The sequence below is a fragment of the Penicillium psychrosexuale genome, assembly GCF_028828465.1.
Source record: "Penicillium psychrosexuale strain IBT 29551 chromosome Unknown utg000002l, whole genome shotgun sequence".
NCBI lineage: Eukaryota > Fungi > Ascomycota > Eurotiomycetes > Eurotiales > Aspergillaceae > Penicillium > Penicillium psychrosexuale.
In genome coordinates, this window is record NW_026643187.1 from 6,887,477 (window position 1) to 6,906,310 (window position 18,834).

The 18,834-nt window shown below is 50.2% G+C and overlaps 8 protein-coding genes across 8 annotated transcripts; 3 read left to right on the forward strand and 5 right to left on the reverse strand.

The window, feature by feature from the left end:
* Positions 1-167: 167 nt before the first annotated feature.
* On the forward strand, positions 168-1,817 carry N7518_003712 (cytochrome P450; the record flags this gene model as incomplete). The annotated part of the gene is made up of 4 exons (XM_057184639.1): positions 168-230; positions 284-1,399; positions 1,453-1,616; positions 1,664-1,817. The coding sequence occupies 4 exons, from the start codon at positions 168-170 to the stop codon at positions 1,815-1,817; spliced, it is 1,497 nt and encodes a 498-aa protein (XP_057046089.1).
* A 399-nt stretch (positions 1,818-2,216) lies between these two features.
* N7518_003713 (uncharacterized protein) lies at positions 2,217-3,800 on the reverse strand (the record flags this gene model as incomplete). Its single annotated transcript, XM_057184640.1, has 5 exons — positions 2,217-2,410; positions 2,468-2,482; positions 2,545-2,656; positions 2,767-3,302; positions 3,497-3,800. 5 exons carry the CDS (start codon positions 3,798-3,800, stop codon positions 2,217-2,219), a joined length of 1,161 nt encoding a protein of 386 aa, XP_057046090.1.
* A 2,041-nt stretch (positions 3,801-5,841) lies between these two features.
* On the reverse strand, positions 5,842-9,877 carry N7518_003714 (class I myosin myoA; the record flags this gene model as incomplete). Its single annotated transcript, XM_057184641.1, has 5 exons — positions 5,842-6,260; positions 6,309-9,395; positions 9,455-9,500; positions 9,575-9,811; positions 9,875-9,877. 5 exons carry the CDS (start codon positions 9,875-9,877, stop codon positions 5,842-5,844), a joined length of 3,792 nt encoding a protein of 1,263 aa, XP_057046091.1.
* A 927-nt stretch (positions 9,878-10,804) lies between these two features.
* Positions 10,805-11,724, reverse strand: N7518_003715 (uncharacterized protein; the record flags this gene model as incomplete). The annotated part of the gene is made up of 4 exons (XM_057184642.1): positions 10,805-10,981; positions 11,041-11,438; positions 11,491-11,523; positions 11,577-11,724. 4 exons carry the CDS (start codon positions 11,722-11,724, stop codon positions 10,805-10,807), a joined length of 756 nt encoding a protein of 251 aa, XP_057046092.1.
* Positions 11,725-12,094: 370 nt separating this feature from the next.
* Positions 12,095-13,002, reverse strand: N7518_003716 (OPA3 family protein; the record flags this gene model as incomplete). The annotated part of the gene is made up of 2 exons (XM_057184643.1): positions 12,095-12,889; positions 12,943-13,002. 2 exons carry the CDS (start codon positions 13,000-13,002, stop codon positions 12,095-12,097), a joined length of 855 nt encoding a protein of 284 aa, XP_057046093.1.
* Positions 13,003-13,668: 666 nt separating this feature from the next.
* On the forward strand, positions 13,669-15,500 carry N7518_003717 (aromatic amino acid and leucine permease; the record flags this gene model as incomplete). Its single annotated transcript, XM_057184644.1, has 4 exons — positions 13,669-13,884; positions 13,934-15,107; positions 15,160-15,271; positions 15,323-15,500. The coding sequence occupies 4 exons, from the start codon at positions 13,669-13,671 to the stop codon at positions 15,498-15,500; spliced, it is 1,680 nt and encodes a 559-aa protein (XP_057046094.1).
* A 124-nt stretch (positions 15,501-15,624) lies between these two features.
* On the reverse strand, positions 15,625-16,869 carry N7518_003718 (D-isomer specific 2-hydroxyacid dehydrogenase family protein; the record flags this gene model as incomplete). Its single annotated transcript, XM_057184645.1, has 4 exons — positions 15,625-16,208; positions 16,275-16,555; positions 16,605-16,671; positions 16,725-16,869. 4 exons carry the CDS (start codon positions 16,867-16,869, stop codon positions 15,625-15,627), a joined length of 1,077 nt encoding a protein of 358 aa, XP_057046095.1.
* A 912-nt stretch (positions 16,870-17,781) lies between these two features.
* N7518_003719 (uncharacterized protein) lies at positions 17,782-18,488 on the forward strand (the record flags this gene model as incomplete). Its single annotated transcript, XM_057184646.1, has 2 exons — positions 17,782-18,172; positions 18,256-18,488. The coding sequence occupies 2 exons, from the start codon at positions 17,782-17,784 to the stop codon at positions 18,486-18,488; spliced, it is 624 nt and encodes a 207-aa protein (XP_057046096.1).
* Between the last annotated feature and the right edge of the window lie 346 nt (positions 18,489-18,834).

Here is an 18,834-nt window from a genome sequence, read left to right on the forward strand (position 1 = left end):
CGTGCTATCACAACTATGCAGGAAAAAGCCTGCACAATTCAAAATGAACAGATGAGGTCGAACAAGATCATCAAGGAATTTGTTATATATACTATTCCAATTATTTCCTGCCTTCCTGTCATTCTAGTATGTTCCTTTTGTCCAATTAGGCATTCTCTTAATCCAAAATGCTCCTTCAATCGGCTTCAAGTTTGATTCAGGAACACTATATCTCCGTCATCGCCACTTCGGTACGTTTACTACAACTTTATTCAATTGAGCCAGTCTAACATTCTCTGCTTAGATTCTACTAAAACTGGTCTCGCATGCATACTACCAAATCTTCCTCAACCCTCTCAGCAAATACCCCGGCCCCAGACTCGCCGCCACATCACGCATACCTCAAATCTACCATACCCTAAAAGGCGACCTCCTCGAATGGGTCACCGGACTACACAACACCCACGGCAACGTCGTCCGCGTCGCCCCCGATGAACTAAGCTACGCAACTGGCGACGCCTGGAAGGGGATCTACGGGCACGCCTCAGCCGGAAAACCAGTAACAGAGAAAGACACCCGCTTCTACGGCCCATCCTTCAACGGCGCCGCAGATATCATCCGCGGAAAAGGCCCCGACCACTCTCGTTTCCGGCGCAACTTCTCGCACGCCTTTTCGGACCGCGCGCTGCGGGAACAGCAGGCTTTGATCTGTGGATATGCGGACGCGTTAATCGACAATCTCCACAACTCCATCCGGGAGGATCCTGCAGCGAAAATAAATATGGTCCGCATGTTGAACCTGACGACGTTCGATATCATGGGCGATTTGACATTCGGCGACTCGTTGAATCTGCTGGCTGGAACTGGGAATTGCAGTTGGGTGTCTGCTGTGTTCGTCAGTATTAAGACAAACTCCCTGCGCAGACTGGCGCGCTACGTCCCTTGGACGGCGGTTATTGTCCAACGGCTTATCCCGAAAGAACTGAAGCAGCAGAGTATCGAGCATTACGCGGCTTCTCGGGAACGTGTGGACAGAAGGATCGATGGCAACCACGTGCATAAACCTGATATTTGGGGTATTGTCATGAGCCAGAAGGAGGATCTCCGGCTTAGTCGGGCGGAGATGTATGCCAATTCGCAGGTTTTCATGGTGGCGGGTACTGAGACTACGGCTACTGCGCTGAGTGGTTTGCTCTATCATCTCCTGAGGACGCCGGAGAAGATGGAGATCATTGTCGAGGAAGTTCGTGCGACTTTTGAGAAAGACTCTGATATTGATATAAGATCTCTGGAGCATATGACATATCTCAATGCTTGTATTGAGGAAGGGTTGCGCATGTACCCTCCGGTTCCGGTTGGTCTGCCGCGCATTGCTCCCGATGAGGGATTGATTGTTTGTGGAGAATATATTCCAGGAAAGGTATCTATTCCGCTGTGTTTTCGATGGTTGATTCTAATCTTGGATGCTAATAGACCGCGCTTTCGGTTCATCATTGGGCTACATACCACAGTGCTCAGAACTTCAGACTGCCAGATCAGTTTATCCCTGAGCGTTGGATTGGCGATGAGTTCGCCAGTGATAATAAGGCTGCATTCCAGCCATTCTCATTCGGGCCTCGGAACTGCATTGGGAAGAAGTATGTCTTCGTCTTGCTCTCGAATGGTCCTAGCTAATGATCAATAGTCTGGCATACCATGAGATGCGTCTCATTCTGGCCAAGATGCTGTATAATTTTGACCTTTCTCTTCTGCCTGAGTCCGTTGGTTGGGACAAACAGAAAACCTTCCTTCTATGGGAGAAGAACGATTTGATGGTTCAATTGAAGGCGAGGAAATAAAGGAGATGTTTGGAAGGACTTCGGAATGAATTATCTGACTATATCGAGATATATACTAGCGTGTTGATCACTGAATACATGACTCCCACGAGTGTAAAGCTCTATCTAGAACCCGAGCGAATAAACTTGGGACCCTTTATTCAGCATTCACATTATAGGCATTTCGAACAAAGTCGTAGTTTCAGATGGTCAAACCCATCTCTAATGTACTACAATTCCAAGTAAGGTAAATTTAATATGGATATCCCGCATAATAGTGCATGCACTTATCCATATCACTTTGTCATATAAATAAATATTGATAGGTTTTCGCGCGGATCATATCTGTCCCCCTTTTTCCTATGGAAACACGATGACATGTCGAAATTTAGCCGTGCTGTCCATGACACCGTTGTATGCCTACGTGAATTCGTCCATCGTAAATACTTTTATCATCGCCTTCACATTATTGGTGGCAGAGTACTCGATGCATTTCTCCATGTCTGGTGCACAGCCGCAAGCGAAGCCACGTAGCGTAGCACGGTTCATGTTGAGGAGAAGATTATCGACTTGGATTGGTCCATCCGTAGTGGCCGAGACCAAAGTAATCGTGCCTAGAGATGATGTCAGCCAACGGCACCACATCACGAATGGTAGGAGTGGAGGCTTACCATTCTTCGTAACAGCTGGTATTATAGCATTGATGGCCTTGGAATAAGGCGCAGTGCATAAAATGAGATCCCGCCACCAATGGACGACATGTACTCGACAACGTCGGTTTTACTCGAGTCGATGTATTCATAGGCCCCCAAGGACAATGCGAGATCCCGTTTAGAAGAACCCGACGAAACAGCGTATACCTAGAAGAAAGGCCCAGTCAGCTATGCTGTAGCAAATAAGATATCTTCTCCTTTAACTTCAACCCTAGTCTGTTCGCATACTGAATCGCTAGGTGGCCTAGTCCTCCTACTCCTTGGACGAGGCAGATATCGCCCGGAGACCACTTCGACGTGTTTATGGCGTCGAATACAGTCGCCCCGGCACAGAAGAGAGGAGCGAGTTCAGCATAGGACGCTGTCTTTAGCACCTCCTCGGCAATGTCAATGATAGCCGTGTACGGAGCGTACATGTACTCCCCATGACCACCATCTATCGTAAATCCAGTGTAATCGACGTTGCGGCAGGTCCAAAACTGGCCTTTCCGGCAGTAATCGCACTGGTTGCAGTAACCGCCATTCCAGCCAACGCCGACCAAGGTACCGATGGTAAAACGGTCCTTGTTCGCCGGGCTTTTTAGTAGCTCTGAGCCCACGCCGGCGATACGGCCGATGATCTCATGGCCGGGGATGCGCGGATACTGAATGCCAGGCCAGGCGCCGTCCTTGACGAAGTGGTCGGAGTTGCAGATCCCAGACGCGTGCACGCGCACAAGTACCTCTGTCGGTGCGGGATCACGCAGCTCTAACGTAATGACGTCCCAGGTGCTCTGGGGCGCGGCGCATTGGACTACAGAGTACGTGTCAGAATAAACCAATGAATGCAAGGTGAGACTGAATGATCTGTCTCATCTACGGTCGGCTTCGTGGTCGACAAGAGAATATCAGTCCTGTGAAAATGCCGGTCAGTCAGACATGGGACCAAAAAATAATCGCATTTCGCTTACGTTTCCAGAACAAGATGCGTGCTTATGACCCAATTACTCGTCGTGAAATTCTCGTTGTCAAAATGTAACGAGGAGAGGTCAAACGTTGCTGGTAGTGCTAGCTTGAAACATCCAAGAGCACTGATAAGATCATCCCTTGTCAGTGTGGAGATGCCATCTTCCCGAGCTTCTTGCGCTGTCTTCATGAGGCATTTGCTGGCCAAATACCAGGCACGCGCATCCTGGTTCGACGAAGCTCGCAGACGCTTCCAGGAATTAAGCGGATTGGACTCTAGAGGGACAGAATTGACAGGTTCATTTTCAAACCACGCTGCGTCGGACACGGGGAGATGCACAGACATGCGATGACGGTTAATGCTAAATGGACGCCGAGAAAGGGTAGAAGCTACTCCATCCAGCTCCCAAGCAGCCCACCATGCGCGCCTTTGCTCTTCTTTTTTAGTCCATTCGTGGGTACTGACAGGGGTGACTTTCCCGTCTATCTTGTCCAAACCCATATCATATGCCATGCTGCAGCATAGGCCCGTCATCATCCAAGACCGAGAATCTGGATCGGACGCAAGCAAATAGTAAGCCATAAGAATGCAACCCTGAAGGCACTTCAGACGTGTGCCAGCATCGACTGAGTTAAATCTGCCAAAGACGTGGGGAAATATCCACTTTGCGTTTTCTGCATACAGTTTGCCGCGCTCTCTTGAGGGGATAGGTTCCGCGAAACCAGTCGTCGCGAAGCGACTTGATAGTGCAAATATCCCATTCAACAGGAACGCATCCTCTGCTTCTAGACGGTTTCTTCTCTGATCTAACCCCACAGGGGTTGATAAATATTCCTCGTAGAAGCTCGGACGGTGAAATAGAGGCAAAGATCCTTGTATCTTTTCAAAGTACAAGTTAATCCTGTCGACGACCGAATTAGCTGAATGAATACAAGAGATTCCAACCTTCGTACAGATGCTCCATCATTTGGTTGGATATGGATATGGCAAATTGAGAATCCGGGAACTCCCTCGGGGTTCCCGAAGAATTTGTCGCAGCATCAAGTGGTACTGCTTGCCTCGGTTCTGCAGTAAATTGACCATTTTGTGGTAGATCCTCCGTGGATCGATGGCCCAAGAAGAGTGTTTGATCCTCCTGCCCGGTAGAGAATTCAGGAATCCAAGTGGGTAGATCAGCAAATGATGCGCTGGACTCCAACCCGATAGTACGCAGTTAGTGGAGGGGATCACATTAGCTCACCTTGCATCGGGACATGTGAATCTGGTGGGATATCATAACGTGATTTGCGCGGTTCACGAGGTTTCCTTCGGGAGGGATAGGTGCAATCACCCCCTACTCTCATGCATAATGAACAATATGGCCGATTCATGTCACCTGTGTGGAAACTTGCTATCAGCCATTATTTACAACTGAATGCAGAGGTGAAATGGTTTTCCCTGGTGGGTAGGTCATTCTGTAAATCTCCGCAAGCTGCTCAAGGGAGCACATCTTACATTTCGTCTTCTTGCTGCAAATAAAGTCAGTAAAGGCTCTTTTTGGATTAGCTGGAACATGGTTACAGACCGCCTGCATTCTTCGCACGCTCGGTTCGGCAATCCCGATCGGACGGGCTGTACGCGGCGGCCCTGTACATGGGTTTCTCCGGACATTGCGCGGTTGAGAGTACACTGCGCTTTGGTATATCGGCACGCATACACATTGACCGACGGCGGTGGCCTTGGATGATCTTGTCCCTTTCTAGCATATGGCTAGTAGTCCCTAGTACGATGAGTTCTTGTGAAATCAAGATTCACGTCATAGCATTTCGGAAGGGGTCCACTATGTTTGAATTGTTTGTTTATGATTAGTCATGTATATTACGCCTGACTGTTCTAAGTCCTCTCAATTCCGCTCTAAACCACCAGATCACTATGCAATCACAAAGGTGTAGTTGGTGTCGATAAACAGGGCATGTATTCAATATATGCCCAGCTAGATAGATGGTTTCAGTATAATTAATTTCATGACGTTTTGGTTGAGATATATACATCAAATTAGCAGGTTGTGCTGCTCGGTGGTGAAATGCGAAGCATGCCACGCCCAATTTAGAATTGACCATACATAATGTGATAGGTGGAATGCCTCACTGATATTAATGAAGGCAAGAGTGTACATATGGGCATGGTATTGTAGATTAAGATCCAGAATGATATTGTATGATTTTGATTCGCGAAACGGTATATATTGAACTGACTCTACAGAATGTAACGACAAGGGTAGAAAAAAACAATGACTCGCTGACCTGTACATGCACATGCCACGGGCCCAACAAACAAAAACAAAAGGTCAACGCTAAGCGCAGAAATGTCCAACACCGCGACCGACCATAAACAATTACTGCTCACTCTACCACTCATCGTCGTCGTCGTGTTTGCCCTGCATCGCACTTTGTCGTGCCCGCAGTGCCTCGGCCAAACCACCTGCCAGGCTGACGTTCGATGCGCTGTTGGGCGTGCCGCGGCCGCTGGCGCCCGATGAGTCGTTTGACTGCATGCTCACGGCGCTATCGCGCGCAGTGGGCGCGCCTGCGGGTTTGCGCCCGGCCATGTTGGGACGCTTGGCCGGGGGAGCAGGAGGGTGGGGCTTGCTCTTTGCGGCTGCTGCAGCTACAACGCCATTTGGAACAGGGCTGGGGGTTGCGCGGGGTGCCATCGGAGGTGGGGGTGGAACGGGCTTCGGCGCGGGAGCGACGGCTACTTCTTCGAGGTAGGATTCGGGGGTCCATCCTTGCTCCGATGTTGTTGTGTTCTTGCACAGCCACCATCCTAGAACATGTTAGTATGATTCAAATGAAGTATGCTATGGGTACGTACCATTTCCTTCCTTGGACACAACCTCCACAATTTCGCCCTTGGTGATGGAAAGCTCGTTGGCCCGGTCGCTGTTGTAGTCGTACTTGACCTTTGCGGCAGGCTTTCTTGACGCTGGAGGGGGTGCCGCGGGGGGAGGCGGAGGAGCCCTCATGGAGCCAGAAGATCTCACTGAGCTACGCGACTCGTTCCGAGAGTGCATGGCGGCGGCAGCAGCTGCCATAGACTGGGGCACGATGCGCGGCTGAGGCTGAGCTGCAGCTTGCGGTACCATGGCAGGCTGTGGGGTAGACCGGGGCAGAGGCTGAGCGGCAGGGACAGGTCTGCGAGCAGCTTGAGACAATTTCGAAGGGCCGCCACCGGGGCCACCAGGACGAAGTAGCTTGCCCGTTGTGACCGGGCGAGCAGCAACCGCCTTTGGCCGCGGAGTAGGTTTGGAGACAGAGCTAGGAGGCTCACCAGCACTAGTGTGGATTGTGCTGCTTTTGTAGCTGTCCACGTTTCCGGCACCCGGATCTTTGACTGCCTTGACGGTTGCCAGCTTGCCAGGCTTCTTATGGTATTCGATGGTTTCTCCAATCTTCAAGGTCAGAGAGCCACGCAGGACATTGGTGAGATGAGTGAAGAACTCGGTTTTGAAGACACAGTGGATTAGCGGGTCGGGTTCCTGAGCTCCAATAACCAGCGAAAACCAGTCATCCTTGAGATTCGAGGTGCTGACACTCTTGATCGCTCCAACCGGAACGGTTCGTTCCGCTGAAATGACAAGCTGGTTGTTTTCGATACTTTGTGCAACAACGAAAACGTGACGATTCGTCAAGACCAGGATCCGGGGAACAGGTTTGCTAGAACGACCAAACTTAGACACCAAAACCTCGGCACGGCAAGAGAAAACAACATCATCGGAACCGCTGATGCCTGCACCATTGCGGATCATTTCACCAGGACCACCGGTATTCCCGACACCAAGATAATCACCCAGGAAGCGACGAGAGCCGAGAAGACTCATTCTCCGACGTTCCTTGCGACCCTGGAGCACTTTGTGTCCCTGGTCACGAATCTTGATGAATTCGAGTCCGCCGGTCATGCGGCGCCAGAAGCGCTGGATACGGATCGCACATTCAATACGGTACCGGAGATAGTTTCTCCACGCACGCTGAATGCGGATGGCCATATTGTGCCAGTATTTGTCTCGCATGGCTTCTAGTGCGAATAGTGTCTCGGGAGTCTTGACGAAAACCTTTGTGATACCCATCTGATACTCCTCGGCAGGGATGCGGGTATCCGTCAAGATTTGCTTCGCGCCGGATTCCACGTCACCAGTCCATGTGTAGTCACCGGCATAGGAAGTCTTCGGGGACAACAGGTAGAATCGCTCAGTGAACTTGTCGAAGGTCTGACGGTAGGCGAAACCAGCACGTCGAATGCGGACGTTCTCCTGGAGACCCAGGTACTTGATCTGGTGCAGGACATTGCCGACGTTGAATTCCTTGGGGGCCTTGTTATCGTTGGGTTTGATGGTACGAATGTAAGATGGCTGCGCCTTCATGAGCGTGGCCACAAGGTCATTCGCGGATGCCTTGATCTTGTCACCGGCGGTAGGTGGGCGACGCTTGTCATCTTGGTTGACCTCGTTGGGGAACAGCGCGTGGACGAATTCGTTGCTGCTAGATTGGGCAAGGTTCAACAAGTCCTTCAACAGCTGATCCTTGTTCTTATCTGTCATTCCCTCCACGGCGTAACTGACATCACCAGCGTAGTGCTTGATAATGAACTGCCCCTGGCGAGCTTCAAAGTTGGGGTTCTGGGCCAGGAAATTGAGTCTGCCAACGAAAGTCTGATCGGCCGCACCGGAATCGGCGTGGGCAGTTGCGCAGGCATCATTCAAAGCGGCGAAGACACCAGGAGGGCGCTTGTCCTCGATCAACGAGCACACCACCTTGTTGTCAAAGTACTCGATAGGAGTCCACTTGATCTGCTCGCGGGCATACTCATCTTGTTCTGCCTTGAGAGTCAATTGAATGAAAATCTGCTGCAGTTTTTCGTTGACATAGTTGATACACAGCTGCTCGAAAGAGTTCTTCTCGAAGATTTCAAATCCGTAAATATCCAGGATACCAATCGAATTAGTGATGGAGCCTCGAGCAGTCAGCGACTGATTGACGCGCTCTACAATCCAATCGAACAGATTGAAGTAAATTCCCTTGGCCAAAGCGTCGCGAACGGCTGAAGCTTGGACCCTGTTCAGCGGCACTTCGTACACAGAACCCCTGCGCCCTCCTCGGGCAGTCTCCATCAGACGAATAGTCAACGCTTTGTTCACTTGAGCAGCATCCACCTCTAGCAGGTAGGCGACAAAGTCAACGATTGACTGATCGCTAATAGCAGCGTTGCCAGAGTCATCCTCGGTGAACTGAACATTTCCAATCCAGAGAATAGCCGCTAGCATGCGGAACACATTGTCCTGCTCGGCATCGCTCATTCCAATCACCCGCATCGCATCCAGTGTATCCTTGAACTCGGCAACATCGTCGATTCCGGGCACATCATAACACTTGGAACGGCTCGTATAGAGGTAAGATTGTGGTTGCTGGAGACCGAAGCTGTCACGGTACTTTTGTGGGGCCCCCTTTGTGAGTTGGTAAAAGATGTGGAAATTGCGCTCATTCACAATTTGTCCCACAACTCGCGACTTTTCCAGCAGATAATTTGTAATGTTGGCTCCCACCGGCTCACCGTTGGCATTGAACTCCAATTCTAGGTATTTTCCGAATCGGGACGAGTTATTGTTGCGCAGCGTCTTCGCATTACCGAATGACTCCAGCAACGGGTTCGTCGCCAAAACCATTTCCTTGGTCTGCTGAATAGACGAATCGCCGCCGCCGGAGACACTGGCAATGTATTGCATGATCCGCTTCGCGGCCTCGGTCTTTCCGGCACCCGACTCTCCAGAAATGATGACACACTGGTTGTCCTTGTAAGATTTCATGTTGTAGTATGCGGACTCGGCGACTCCGAATACATGGGGAGGGACTTCGAGACGGTTCTTGCCGCGATACGAATCGAGGACACTATCTGTGTAGATACCCACTGTAGTCGCAAGTCCGTTAGCAAGGAGGAAACCGAATTCTCTCGGCGGAGCAACTCACAGTCCCGGAAAGGATTTACTGAGACCAGCACATGGCCAATATAAGTCTGGAAGTCTCCTGTCAGCCTGTATTCGTGTTCGCGCACAACCCCGCAGCCCGCGTGCAAGAGCGATCCCTTACATAAATCTCGTCATGCTCGAACCGGAGCTTCAGATTATCGTTGATGGCCTCATTGGAGATCTTGCTGAGCAGCGTGAGATCTGACACGCCGATCTCCTTCTTCTTGCTGCTCTCGAAGGCGGCCTTCCTGACCTTCGGCTTTCCCCCCGCTTGCCGGCCATCGCCAACATCTGCGGCTGCTTTGGAGCGCCCGAAGCGGCTCTTCTTCTCTCCGCCAACGGGGCGTCGTGACTGACCCTAAACCGCAATCCCAGGGTCAGTTTGGTCCTTATCTGGTCGTTGCGCAAGTAGGCCACCTACCATCTTGTGTCAACCTCTCGGGGATCTCGCGCCCAGGCGACAATGTGAAATCTAAGTCAAGCAAATGGGGGAATTCTAGTGACAAGATGAGATTGAGGAATTGAGAGTGAATGGAAACAGTCTAGAACCAATTCAAGGTAATTGTAAGAGGGAAGTGCCCACTCGGCGGACTTACGTACAACTGGTCAAACCGAAGCAAACAACTGCGCCACAAAGGACCCTTTTCATGGTTCCGTCGCTGCCTCAGGGGCGAATTGGGTATCAATTTAGCCGCCTGCCCTTAGAATGATCTTTTTGATACTATTCTTATTGATCTATTGAATTTTTGTCGATACTCCTTTTTCTCGAACCTCCTTGGCCAGCCACTCACGTCAGGGCATGTGGCTAATGTTAAGAATAGATGCACGACGTCATTGGGCATATATACTGCCTAACCAATTTCGATTGATATGCCCAGACCAGATGAATTGGAGCCATGAAATTATATATGGGTCTACTCGATTTGCATGTAATTTCACTTATCGTTCTTAACTATGTAGCTTCGAGTCTGAGAGACCGCCTTGCTGGTTGCCGAGGCATGGTAACGGTGTCGGTATCTATCTTGACGCCTGTAACACATCTTTTGTATTCTCTTGGATTTTGCCTCCGTCCCATAGCTGGCTTCGGTCTCGGCAAAGACTGCACCGGCGGCGCTGGGACTGTATAACTGGCACGCCAGGTTTGATGGTGGGCGTTTACTTCGTTCTAGAAGTTCAATGAATGGCAAAGACTTGAAGATAAACGCATGATAGCGATAGAGGGGAGTTAAAGCTATTGACTAAAGTTCATAACTATTCATGTTGTTCAAAGTAACACACCATCGGGGCTCAACCTCTTCCGTAAGACTTATGACGAAAAAAACACTAGCACCAATAAACTCAATCTGGGAGTTCATTTCTTATCCTGGGATGAAAAAGAAAATTTCGACGGCTGGAACGGCGAGGGTGGGACTGACGCGGGTGGAACCGATGCGGCTGGAGAAGATCTGGATTGGAATGATGTAGCTGCAAAGGATGCAGGTACAAGCGCAGTCGGCTTCGGCAACACATCTGCGGTGTTTACCAAGACCTAATCGTGATATATGAGCAAACGACCAAAGTATGGCTTGTCATCAGACTATAACTCACTGGATTGGCCCGGGAGACACCCTTCATGTAAGCACTTACGCAATCCAGAAGGTATGATGCGTCGGACACAACAAGAACAGGGGGTGGCTCCGAGAAGCCCAAGGAAAGGCAGTGGTGCAGTGCGCCGAGAGACTGCACTGCCTCGATCTGCTCGTTACCGGACGATCTCGCATCCATTAAGTACATGATGACCCCCAAGGACTTCTTGTTAGCTTCGGTGAACTTCTGGATTGCAGTCGCAGTCTGATGTCTAGTGGTTACGCTCAGCCGGCTGGGGGTCAACAAAAGTGCATTGAGCTTGAGGGAGTGAGTCTGATCAAGTACGTCAAACTTCGATAGGGTTCGGCTCTGGTAGATTAGCTCGAAGCTGAAGTCGGCATCTCGAGCAGCCCACAGAGCTTGATGAGAGTTAATGGTGGGACTTTTTGTGAGGGAGTCAAGGGAACTTACAACTGAAATCTTTCTTGGAGGGCTCCGGCGAGGCTAGAAGATACGGTCAGCTCCACATGTTGACTGAATGGATGAGAGTACTGTACCTTCTTTCATTGTTTCCAATGCAGTCAGGGTGGTGGCCAGCCTGGCCCATTCATCACGTTTGCGGAGTTCTGGGTTGTATTCACCCCGAAGACCGAGCGTTGGCGTTGTTGGAGTCATTACACCGAGAGTTGGCGTGGTTGGAGTCATTACGACAGTAGAGAAGAGAGATTGTGTACTGTCACTGTCGCTCGTTTGAGGATGGAAATGGAGATGAGACTGTCAGAAAGATTGAGTAGAGAGAAAACCTGATCGAAAATGGAATTGTCAGGCGCAAAAGAATGAAAGAGAAGAGAAGAGTGGTTGCCTCTATGGACGTGATGTGTGTATGTACATTTCAGGGAAGGAGCGGAATATCAAGTGACTCCGCCTCGCAACCCCTACTCTCTCGAAAACAAAACAATGCTTGTGATATTTCCAGTGGTCTTTTCTATGGGGTATCTTGACTGAATGTAAAAAGCAAATGCACGCCTAACCTTATATAATAAGATATCGCTAGGATACGAGTATCAATCAGCAATCACGAGCTTTTCGACGCAGGTGATGATGTCTGACTAGCTGATGCAGAGTGTTCCTGGGTTTGGGTTGTCGATGCAGCCTTTTCTGCGGTAGCCTTTTCTGCTGTAGGCTGGGTAATAGGCGCAGGCTCGGCCGTCTCCTCAGCGCGTTGACCGAAAGGAATGTACGAGGCAAGTCGAGAGAGCCACCCATGTACGATGTCTGGTGTATCCGACTCTCCGGCTTGTTCATAGATCTCAGGAGACAGAATCCTCTTCGTGTGCAACTTAGGTAAGTCACTGTGCTTCGCTCTAAGCTGGAGTACCTCCTTTTCTAGTGCCAGCAGGGCTTCGCGTGCGGCCTGTTCAGATTGTTCCAGATCTGCTAATCTCCCCTCCACGCCTTCCCGCCGTGTGCTTTCCTTGCTCCGTGACCGCCATGACTCAAATAGGATCAGACCTCCAGCAACAAGGAAGAGGAAGGACTCGGAGATGAAGTTGGCACCGGACTCGATAGCTTTCGACTCGGAGAGGGGACGGATATGATAGTGTTGAGGTTTGGCTGCGTCTTCTGCCGCAGCCTTGGCCTTGGCCTCTGCCTCCTCGGCGGCTTTCGTGTCGGCGGCGTTCCGAACGGTGGGGATTGAAAGCTTGTGTTTTCGCGCTTCGGCGGCGGCGATGGCCTGACGCTGTGAGGCGGCGGTATCACGTAGGGAGCCTAGTCTGAGACGCATGTCGAATCGGTGAAGAGCCTGGGCTATAGACACGCAGATATTGCGAAACCGTTCATGTTCGCGGGCCTGGGCTTTGATTTGAGACTGCGTGGGTCAGTCTATGAGTTTGGCAGGGTTGGGCTTGAATGCAAGCTTACAGCGATGGGCTTGGACAGGGTCCGAATTGCCAAGGAGGAGAGCTTCAAAGTTAACGACATTGCTGGAGAATAGAGAGTGAATACATGAGGCTTGAGTCACTTCCTTACCTCTGTGTTGCCCGTGGACCCGCGGACCCGCGTTGATTACTCAGCACACGCCAACACCGCCCTGGAGCGATCTTAGGCTTAATTTCGATATTTGCTTGGCAGCGACAACAGTTGAGATTCATGGAGTTGATATAATACTTCGTGCATGTTAAACTATTGCGTTTTACATGTAGCCCCATTCTTTAAGACCGATAAACAAAGCCCAGTAATCTCTCGACATCGCACGGGATGAAGCCACCCTATATCATTCAGCTAGGGCTAGTCTGTCAGGCCAAATGTGGCATGTACAACCGCTCGGAGAGTAAACAATGCACTGTCTATTGCCTGTTCTTTCTGTCGCAATACATATTACCTCCTACAATCGCACCATCCCACAAAACTAGCCAATAAGAATCCCAGATTAATGCCATAACTCGAAAGTTACCCCCGGACCCCACGGGGGTTCGGCTGAAGCGACGTTTTAATATAATTTCCTTACGCGAGCGCTCGGATTTAACCCAAACTAGGCAGATAAGCAAAAACTAGCCTCTCCTCATCGACCACTAAAATGGTGTGATTGCTTTATCTAGTACTTGGCCCTGGAAATGTTTTCGCCTTTCTCTTTCCTGCAACGACGCCATGGCAGGGGTATTCGAGGAAAAGAGCTCTAAGACAGGGAGTCAGTATGTCGTGCACAATTTTCACGATGTGGAAGACCAACCCTTCACCCCACAAGGTCCCTCGAGCGCTGCCATCCCCGACGACGGGCAGATCGTTACCCAGAATGAACGCCAAAGCTTGATCCGGGGTCTGGGGCAAAGGCATATTCAGATGATTGCCATTGCGGGCGCAATTGTACGCAGACCATTTCTAAGGACTGCAACTTTGTGACTGACCTAAATAGGGTACGGGTCTCTTTCTCGGTCTGGGTGGCTCGATCGCCACCAGTGGTCCTCTGGGTGCCCTTTTAGGCTACATGTTTATCGGCCTGATAGTCTGCTGCATCCAATTTGCGCTGGGAGAAGTCTCAGCCCTGCTACCAGTCACCGGTTCTTTTGTGCGACATGCAGAGATTTTGGTCGATCCCGCGCTGGCGTTTGCGATCGGCTGGAATGTCGTTTATGGATGCTTTCTCAGCGTTCCTAGTGAGATCTCCGCTAGCGTGGTTCTTATTCAGTACTGGACGGATATCAACGCCGCCGTCTGGGTGACTATCCTCATAGTGGTGTCTGTGGTGGTTGCCGTCTCGTTTATCCGCGTCTATGGCGAGATTGAATTTATCTTCGCCATTCTGAAGATCCTGCTGGTCGTCTTCGTGGTCATTCTCGGTCTTGTCATCGATCTCGGCGGTGCGCCGGGTGTGCCCCGACGCGGCTTCCACTACTGGAAAGACCCCGGCCCGTTCGTTGAGTACATTGCAACCGGGTCTTGGGGACAATTCCTCGGGTTCTGGGCTGTCATGACCAATGCAGTCTACTCGTTCGCCGGTGTGGAATCATTAGCCATGGCCGCTGCCGAAACGCAAAATCCGCGACAGAATATCCCCAAAGCCTGCAAAAGGGTGTTTGCGCGAGTTTCTATCTTCTACCTCGCCACAGTCTTGATCGTGGGCATGTTGGTCTCTAGCGCCGACGACCGTATTAGCTCAGACTCCGGCACGGCGACCACGAGTCCCTTTGTCATTGCCGCCAGCGACGCAGGTATCAGGGCTATTCCCTCCGTTGTGAACGCAGTATGCTTGAGCTCTGCGTGGTCTGCATCGAACCAGAGTATTCTGGCCGGAACAAGAACTCTATACGGTCTTGCGATCAAGGGCCATGCTCCGAAGATATTCCTGCGCACCTCCAAGTGGGGAGTGCCGTACATGTGTGTGCTGCTGCAGATGGCCTTCTCCTTACTGGCTTACATGTGTGTTTCCAACGATGCTATGAATGTCTTTTGGTGGTTCGTTGATTTGACTGCGGCTGGTACCTTGGTCTCGTGGATCGCTATTGCTTTCAACCATATTCGTCTGATGCAAGCAATGGATAAACAGGGCATATCGCCAACAGAGTTGCCGTGGCATAACCGCATTACCAGTATGTTTCATTCTGGTTTCAGATTTAAGATTCTAATACTGACATTATCAAGGATACTCAAGCTGGTTTGCGCTGGTCGCATGTGTCATAATTCTTCTGACTGGAGGATTCACAGTCTTCACAACAGGAAACTGGGATACCGCCTCGTTCATCTCGTCGTATCTGTGAGTTTTCTTCTTGTGTCATTGAGTTCGATCTGCTAACATTGGCACTAGGGACATCCCACTCGTCCTCTTTGCGTACGGGGCCTATAAATTGATCCGCCGCACAAAGATTATTCCTCTAAGGGTGATACCGGTTCAACAAGCGATAGACGAGGCCAACAACGACCCGGACAACGTGCCGATCAAGAAAGACAACATACTCGCAAAGATGAATATTCTTTGGGGCTGACATGTCTCCTACCATAGCTAGCAGACTAGCCTTTCACTTAATAACATAATAACAACACCCGTGGCATTCTGTTTTGCACCCGTTGTTCTATGTAGTCTCATGCAATCAATATATACATGTAATCCTAATACCCCTTGCCCCGCGTATAAGAGTTAATCAACGGCTCACCCCTCGCGATACGCTCCAGATTTAGCTCAAGGATATCAAGCGAACGCGGGAAATACTCCACCCCAAGAGCGCTGACATGCGGACTGATCTGAACATTGGCAGCCTCCCAGAGCGGATCATCCTTAGGAAGCGGTTCCGGATCCGTGACATCAAGCGCAGCACCACTCAAAACCCCCGAATTCAAAGCATCGACCAAAGCCTTCTGATCGATAACCCTACCCCGGGAGATATTAGTCACGTACGGCTTACTCGAATGGTGCTGAGAATGGTGCGAGAGAATGGCGAATTCCTCGGCACCGAGGAGACGGTTTGTTTGCGGTGTCAGAGGAAGTGAGACCACCAGATGGTCGAGCCCGGTAGCCAGGAAAGAGCGGAGGGATTCGCGGTCTGCGCCGTGATGCCACGATGCCGGGATCGAGCCGTCGGGATCGCCCGTGCCGGGCACGATGTAGCCGTTGTCACGCCGGGATTCGGGTGTTGGGCGTGGGGTGGCCGTGTAAGCGTGCACGGTCATGCCCAGTGCTTGCGAGACGCGGGCGACTGTCGGTGGTTAACTTTGGTATCTTGTTGATGGAATTTCCAGCGAGTGGATGTGGGGAAACATACTTTGGCGCCCGATACTTCCATATCCTAGAATACCTACCTTTTTACCCACTTGGTCATGAAGACCTGGCCTATACGTGGCCTTATCCCATACGTGGGATTTCTGTGCCTCGTAGCCCTTGGCGTATCTCCGGGATGATACCAGCCAATTCATCACAGTCCATTCTGCAATCGGAGGACCATGGATACCCGAGCTTGTAGTGATGGGGATATCAGTTTCTTGCAGAATTGGGTTTTGCAAAATATGATCCACGCCAGCAGAGAAGGTGTGGATTAGTTTAAGACTATAGTAATGGTTAATACATAGTAGGAATGATTGAGGTAGGAGCTTACTTCTTCGAGTCCTTGAGATCAGGAAGATCGCTGAAAGTCGCAAGGACGGTGGCCTTTTGATATACCTCTGCGCAAGATTAGTTTTTGTGACCTCGATTTTCAAGAATGATAGCCACTTACCAGATGGCACAGGAGTTCCCTGAGACTCGTAGATAGTGACCTCAGCATGGGAGAATTTCTGTAGGATAACCTCCTTCACCTCTTCTGGCATCGTCGGGTAGAAAATAACGAGCACATGCTCCAGTGACAATGGCGCGTCGCCCATGATTGCGACGGATGGTTTTCAAAGTGTGTGACCAAAAAAGAGGTTTGGGGCTTTAAATGGGAATTCTCACAGGGCGCGGGCAATGTTTTCCTTATCTTCCCCGCCTCGGTGGCTTAAAAGGGCAATTCGGCATCTCCAAGGCTAACATTTCCTTATAAACGGATCGGATGGCGGTTTCTTATTGGAATTTGGGGAGATGGTGGTGGTTTATGCCAGATGGCGTGGTATGACGACACTTTGATTAGATATGGTCTCAGAGCACGAATTGGTATAGTGCGAGGCTTTATAATAAGTTGAAGGAGCTTTCTAGAACAAGAATGACACCATCAACAGAAAACTACATCTTTGATATCATTTCTACTGGAATTGAGTTTGTGCCTGAGTGCTAGTTACACCAGGAATACCTCAGCCTCCTCCGTTCTCGTCGAAACGAGTGGTCTACTAACCGGAGTCGACAGTGTTCGCTTACACAAACGGGTCAAGATAACTTACGTTTATATGTATCGATGAATGATCTTCATTGTAGATATACTCCACGAGCCTTGGTATGGATTATATGCGCATAGGAGCCCAAACGCGTCACTCCCATGGAACGAGCATCTTTAGGTAGCCGCAGGAATAAAGGGTTATCATAAGCTTAATATCCGCGGTAAAACTACATGCACGGAATCGCCTCAAATAATATACTGTCAGGCCCCTTGTCTTTTACAAAGAAGCGGGTCATAGACCTGCATTCCTATACTCCGTAAGGAGTACTGTTGCTGTAGAAGCTCAGCTTTCTCCACCCCACTCGGCATAGCACAAGACCTCCAATTTCAACTCCGATACAAAAATCAATTCAATACACAACTTAAGCCATTGGATAACCCATCTCACTACATCGTCACACGCAATTTTCAAACCCAACCTAAGATGTCTCTGGAAATCCACCCCGCGTCTCCCAAGGACGCGCCCGAACTCGCGCAAGTCTTCTACGCCAGCTTCCGTACCGACTGCGACAAAACCATGTTCCCCAACACGCCGGACGTGACAGAATGGTTCGAACGCTTTTTTAGCGCCGACATCACGCGCTCAATTGAAGGCGAGACACGCGATGTATTCCTCAAGGTGACGGAGGGGTCGGAGGATGGCGGGGATCGGATTGTCGCATTCGCGAAATGGAAGTTTCCCGTGCCTGCAGATCGCAATCGGCATGAGGAACAGATCGTGTGGCCTGCTAGTAGTGATAAGGAACTATGCGATCGGTTTTTCAATGGTATGGAGGCGCGACATGAGAAGTGGATGGGGGAGAGGCCTCATTATTGTACGTTTTTCTTTTTCTTCTTCAAATCTTTTGGGATTGGTATTTCTCGAGCAGATACGAAAGAACACCACTAACCGTTATAGATCTGGATATGTTGGGTGTTCACGCTTCCTACCAGGGCAAGGGACTGGGCTCGAGACTCCTTAAATGGGGTCTCACACGCGCTGATGCTGAAGGCTTGGAGGTTTATCTGTCCGCGTCTCCGGCTGGGAAACCGTTGTATCAGAAATATGGGTTCCGGGAGGTCGATTCCTTCTCGCCGTACCCCGATTACGCGCAGGTGGCGATGATACGCTCGCCTAATAGTCAAATATAACCATATTATTTCAGGAAGCTTAGCATGCTAGAAGTAGAAAAACCGGGACTTCAAAGCAAATCATCATTTATCGCTGCGCCATGTCTTGAAGTCTCTTGTAGTGTGAAAAAAAAGATAAGTGGGCCCGAGCCCGGGATCGAACCGGGGACCTCGCGCATTAATGCTTTGGGTTAACCCTAAGCGCGAATCATACCACTAGACCACCCGGGCAGTTGATAGAATAAGGTTCAGGACTGGGGCACAAAGTTGGAGAGACATATTGAAATACCAAAAAGAGATATTATCGCTGCTTTGAATATCAATTGGTTTGAAAAATAACCTACCGACTTAGGGTGAGGAAGATCAA